The sequence below is a fragment of the Notothenia coriiceps genome, unplaced genomic scaffold (assembly GCF_000735185.1).
Source record: "Notothenia coriiceps isolate Sejong01 unplaced genomic scaffold, NC01 NC01_scaffold00019676, whole genome shotgun sequence".
NCBI lineage: Eukaryota > Metazoa > Chordata > Actinopteri > Perciformes > Nototheniidae > Notothenia > Notothenia coriiceps.
Window position 1 is genome coordinate 1 of NW_011352377.1, and position 6,459 is coordinate 6,459.

Sequence of the window (6,459 nt, forward strand, 5' to 3'; positions counted from 1 at the left end):
GTGTTTTGCACGTACTAGGCAAGCAAAATGTAGTCTAGAGTATGAGGTCTGGATCAAAAGAGTGCGAGACCTCGTTTAGGAGCGAAACAAACAGCTCACAACCCTTGACGTCGCAATGAAGCCTCCATTTAACACCGTGTAGGAAGACGGCTGGCGAGATCATACATAATAAATACGAAAGTACAATACAAAATAAACCAATAACTTACATTGTGCAGTGTAAGCCAGGCTGAGTTGTCATCTCCCTCTATTATATCTTACTGCTACATACATTTGTATGGCACCTTACCAATGTTTGGTACCTCGTGATCATGCAGACCACAGGTATATGAATTTTAAAGTAGTTCACTTCTCACAGAGACCATACACATTCCACCTAACACCATCATTTTGGTCAGGATTGACATGCGACAAGTGACTTCTCGTCTTAGAAGTCGACGAGAACTTCACACGCTGAGTCACACGGATTAAATCTATTAATATCCAACCCGTCGATCACGATTTCCAAGGTTCCGCACTGACACTTTTCATCCGCAAACTCCATAAATACAATTCGCAAAACCATATAAAAAAACTCTCTCCACGCTATCCAAGTTATATTCTCCACCAAAGACCGAGGCGGCAAGAACAAAGGCGGCTACGCGATATCCTCTTGGATACTTCCCGACGTCGTATAAAATAAAACATTCTTATATCGGCGCAGACCACACACTAATTTGTATACTAATCTTAGCCTTATCAGCAATCGGAACAAACCAAACCACGAAAGAGAACATATCCCAGAGTCAGTAGTAGACAGATCTAGCACTTTCCAGGACTATAAAACACTCGCAGAAAAGACATATAACAAAGACAAGAACACTCCCAAAGCCTGCACGCACTCACTAACCACACCCGAACAGCCCAAATCCTAAAAGAAACGAAAGAATGTATTTGTGACGAAAACCGACGCACTAAAGACACCCAACAACAATACTGACCCACGCAGCCGCGCCACCCTCTCAAAGCACGCCAACAAACTACCGGTCCCTAAACAACAACCTACCAAGACACCGGACAACCAACCGCGAGGTTCCACAAACTGTCGGCTAACTTCGAACTCGCAAAGACAGCTGCAGAGGATCTCGGAGCGGCCGGCTCTCCTCGCTGAATCAAACAAAATAGCGCTCGGAAACAAAATCGTCATCAGGGACAACTGGCAGGAGACAGGTATAAGTAAGCACCACACAAACCAACAGACATAAGCCGCCCGATACGTATTCCATGCGTGTCGCTACCAATTGCGCTGCACAGTTGCTTCACATGTACACTTTAAAACTAACCTACGATACATAGAGTGTACAACAGCTAATCACTCTGACCAACACAAAATCTCCGCACACAAGTGCCTACAACCACAAAACAACTCTTCAGATACCCCAAACAACTACCTTGATAACCACCACACAAAAGAAAGTTAAACTATTAACCCACTAAAACAAAAAACTACTCAACCCACGAATGAAGAATTACGAACAATACAAACACACACGCTTATTACGTGACCAAAAAACTACAGAAAAAAATACTAGATACAAGTCTCATAATCAACACAACGGAAAAACAACCACCACGAAACCAACACACAAGAACTACATCAACTACACATCAAACCAACAAACCAAACCTCTCCACAACCAACCAGCACGCCTTAAAGCCGAAATGCAACACAACACCGTCACAACGCCACAGTCTTTTATTTTGATAGGAGAGAGCACAACAAATGACCAAAACCACACACAAGAACACTGGCACTCGCAACCCACAAAAATAGTTGCGCTCATTTCTAATATATAAGCCTCACCTTACGCCCATCTGCCCCTCAAAACTAGTCACTTACCCACCGACCAAGCTATACCGGACCATATTCATAAACTCATCACACCCCAAAAAAAGAGCAATAACCAGTGCCCGAGGACACACCACAGAATAAGTCACACCAATTAATTTCCCCAACGCTAGTCCTTTGTCTACGGCTGACACAACACCTCCTCTAACCCCAAAAGGAGACACAAATCCCACAGTACAACTCCGCAAAATAAAGACTAAACACTCTGAACTACACAAAAAAACAGCACCACCAACCACACCCGCCAAATACGATTGAGCGTGCACACTCTCGAATTCCACAAAAAACCCACAAACCACACATTCTTCGTCTCTTTACCTTTCCTTGAGCTAAACACAACAACGTCCGATAATCCATCGGATTAATCTCCTATGCTATTTGGGCGTCTCGGGGCATAATTCCCGGAGGCACCGACTTAATACATTTCGTCGGACACTATGCGGCAATTCGCAGCTGCCAATAGCCAGAAAATAGCCATGAACCTCTCGTAAATTTTTTATATACCAGAATACATTATAACATGTATTTGTATATATCAAGGTCAGAATCACAGTGGTTAGGGCAAAGATTGACGTTTTTCTGATGTTTTACGTAGATACTACAAAGAAGCTAGAAAGGTTAGATTTTGCATTCTCTAGAGGCAGAGCGTCGGGCCAGACAGCGCTCCCCCCCCGTCCCGTTCAATGTAGTGTGCGAGACGAGTACGTAGCGTTGTGTGTCTGTGTGTGGTGCGTCTCTACCGCCTCTCTTGTCCGAGGCTCCACAAGCCAGATTTTGTAAAATTGGCAGAGCTCACCACCTGTTACGAGGAACACGAATCTCCACATGTCTACCCTACTTTTATAATGTTCGAATCATAAATCTAATGGCCAGAAGCTAAATGCTAACGTTATGCTATAAAGGAACTACAGCCGAGTCCAGCAGCACGACTTCAACGTCACGCCAACTTAAGATCCATATTCAAACATACAGATTCTAAATGGAACGAGTTGAAGCGTTTGTTTGAACAGTCTGCAGGAGGCAGGGACTTGCTTTCAAGCAGAACAGAAACTAACTTAGAGGAGTGTTTACGTGTTCGGCGTAATGACGTACAACGACCTCCACGACTTCTGTAGTCCTATTCAGCCACTTGGTAACAACCATCGTTTCTCAGACACGTCAACTCTTCAGAAATCACCAGTGGGGTCACTGCTGATGGATTTAATGTCGTAGAACAAAACGTGATCCGTCTCTTCAATGTGTCTCAACCACAGACCTTATTTCAGATATTTTCAAAAATCCTATGGAGAGATCCCATTGGCTCTGAGACGAGGGAACAGGAAGTGGTAAAACGCTGACTCACTTCGGGGTTTTAGGACGCGTCACTGCACCGCTCTATTAAACTTGTACTTTCTTTGCTCAGGCCCGTACAGGATGTTGAAGAAGCTTCACAAGACGTTGATAGCGAAGTCCAACCAGGACATCGTGCTGATAGCTAACGCCTTGTTCAGACAGCGGGGCTTCAAGATGGAAGAGGCCTTCCTGTCCTCCAACAAAGCAAACTTCCAGTGTGAGAGCAGAGCGCTGGACTTCAGCAGCCCCAACGCAGCTGCAGACGAAATCAACCAGTGGGTCAGCAATAAGACCAAAGGTAGGAGACGTGGATTAACGTAACAGCTGTCTGATAATATAACATATTCTTAAATAGTAAAAGCAGGTGTGAGAATATATCTTTACATTGTTATATATCATTCTTTGTTGAAAAAATATTTCATAGTGCCAATGTGTGTATTAACTCTTGACACTAAAGGTCTCTCCATCGATACACTAACAAAAGACAGCGTTGTGTGGTTTCCATCGCCCTCTTTGCATTCAGTTTTTGTATTGATATTCTTTTCATTTTCATTTGCAAGAGATTTACAATGAAGGATTTTAGTAAACTGACGTCTGGATCTTAAGAAGGGCTGGGGAAAAAATTATATATCCTCACAGTATCTTTGACCAAATACCTGGCATGGATATTATGATGATTTTGTAGTGATGACTTTGGGTACACAAGGAGATTTTTGATAAATAACCATGAGTATTGTTGATATAATGGGTAAGCAGATATAGGCAAATGGTCTAAGTTCAGAAAATGTATATCACTTCACTCTAATGCAGCCTTTGAAACCAGGAATAGAAACACTTTCCCTTCGATGTATCACCATATCCAAGATTTCAGACGATATCTAGTCTGTTAGCACGACTTTCATTACATTTCTAAGCCTTAATCTAAAGTTATCAGAGAAATGAGGAAATGTTCGCAGCAGCCAATCATCATCAAGGAAACACAGATTTGTTTTAACATTAAACTACTTTATCGTTACAGGATGTATTCACCAAGTCTGTTTGTTTTGGAGGGGAAGAAGTCTCTGCAGATTAGTTTGCTTTTTAGTAGAAACATCCTGAACAATTAACAATAAAGTTATCCTAACCAATCCAACGCTACTTTACCAAACCCACGTCTTTTGCAATTAGTTTCAGACCCCTAGTGGTAGAAAATGACTTGACCAAAGCCCCCATATACTAACCTGAAAGTCATTTAATATATTTTTCTTACATAAAAAAAAAAACATATTCAACTTTAATCTGTACAGTATAAGTCTTTGTGTTTGTAATGTGGTCAACTTCACATCCTGATATGCTGCAGCTGAATTCTTGTCTTTTTTGTTGTTGTTTTGATTAAGAGCCCCCTAGTGGTAGAAAATGGTACACATTGTACATTTAACCCCTATTCTGCTTTCAACATTTTAAAAGTCACCTATTATGTAAAATACACTTTTCCATGTCTTAAATAGATGGGAGTAACACCTACGTCACTTCCGGGCGAAAATTACAGCCCCGCCCACTTTTGAGGGAAAACAAAGCTGTCATTTGAATGGCGGCGAATACAAATTCTGAAGTTTTTGCCAATCCGATCAGAAATGTAAGAAAACCGTGGGTTTTGGATCTTCAAAGAGCCCGATTACGATGGCCAGTCAGGCAAACAATTACATTACATCATTGGAAATCGATGATCGGGCTCTATATATGGTTGAATTAAAATCAGTAGGCGAGGCCGTCATTTCGCCAGCTGTTACTCTCATGAGCGAGGCGGAACATAATAGTTTTATCACGCCAACAAGCTGCTGTCGTTTATTGCACCTCAAACATTAAAACAAATCCAGAGTGTGGGGTTTTTCCTTCTCTGGATGTTTTTCCTTGTACGATGTGAGGGTCTAAGGACAGAGGGTGTCGTATTCTCATACTGATATTCTGTACAAACTGTGAAGTCCACTGAGACAAATGTAACTTTTGTGATATTGTGCTATATAAATAAACATTGGTTGATTGAGTTACGTGTTTCTGTACTTCCTCTAAGAAGAAAGGACAGTAACAGAAGATCTCTGTGGCTTCAGGCTTGATAGCCATTCAAATGACAGCGTTGTTTTCCCCCAAAAGTGGGCGGGGCCGTAATTTTCGCCTGGTAGTGACGTAGATGTTTCTCTCATCTATGGACATCGATCGCCTACTGCTATATTTAACCATATATCGAGCCCGATCGTCGATTTCCAATGATTTCATGTAATTGTTTGCCTGACTGGCCATCGTAACCGGGCTCTTTGAAGATCCAAAAATCCACGTTTTTCTTAAATTTCTGATCGGATTGGCAAAAACTTCACAATTTGTACTGACCGCCGTTCAAATGACAGCTTTGTTTTCCCCCGAATGTGGGCAGAGCCATCATTTTTGCCCGGAAGTGACGCATGTGTTACACTCATACATAAACATGTGTCCCCTCTGTGTAAAGAGACTCTGAAAGTTTCAGGAACAAACCCTCTCTCTTTTTGTCCTGATCGATTTATATACTATATTTAAAGGAGCTTTAAGGGTTTAAACACAAAGGCCCTCATGCAGTATGCTAACCTGCAAGTCCTTTTATAGTTTGTTTGTGCATAAAAGCAAACAAACTCTACTAAACTCTTGACTGTAATGTGGTCAATTTGATGTCCTAATATGCTGCTGCATTTTTGCCTCGTCCTCTGTGAGACTTCTCTTGTCTTTCTTTAATATAAAAACTCTTCTCGTGTTGCATACCTCTCTGCAGGTAACATCCCCAGCCTGATCAAAGCAGACATGTTGGACCCGGCTCTCACTCGACTCGTGGCTGTCAACGCAATCTACTTCAAAGGTCTGTGGAAGTCCCGCTTCCAGCCGGAGAACACCAAGATGAGGCCCTTCACCGGGGGGGACGGCAACATTTCCAAAGTCCCCATGATGTCCCAGCTCTCCGTCTTCAGTATGGGTGAGTGCTGGCGTGAGAGAGGTTTCTAAATCTATGGCTTTCTGTGCGAAGCTCCCCATTTAAATATCACTGAATAGAGAAAGTAGTTTCTCCAATGGTTTGGATGCTCTTTGATGCCGGATCGGAGATTATTGATTACATGTCACCACTAAATGACATTTGTGACGAGGTGTTTTAGAGCAATAACGAGAGGGTGAGACTCTGCTGTAGCATTTAATTGATACTAGGGCTCAGATATACAAAGCAATGATTAGAACTATTTAGA

The 6,459-nt window shown here is 42.2% G+C and overlaps 1 protein-coding gene across 1 annotated transcript in view; it reads left to right on the forward strand.

Annotated features, from left to right (window-relative positions):
* Positions 1–3,243: 3,243 nt before the first annotated feature.
* serpine2 (serpin peptidase inhibitor, clade E (nexin, plasminogen activator inhibitor type 1), member 2) overlaps positions 3,244–6,459 on the forward strand; it is a gene marked incomplete at its 5' end in the record, with an annotated part of 11,660 nt that continues 8,444 nt past the window's right edge. The window contains 2 exons of the mRNA XM_010778943.1: positions 3,244–3,518; positions 5,997–6,194. Of these exons, the coding sequence (XP_010777245.1) occupies positions 3,244–3,518; positions 5,997–6,194 (473 nt within the window). The remainder of the gene's footprint in view (positions 3,519–5,996; positions 6,195–6,459) is intronic.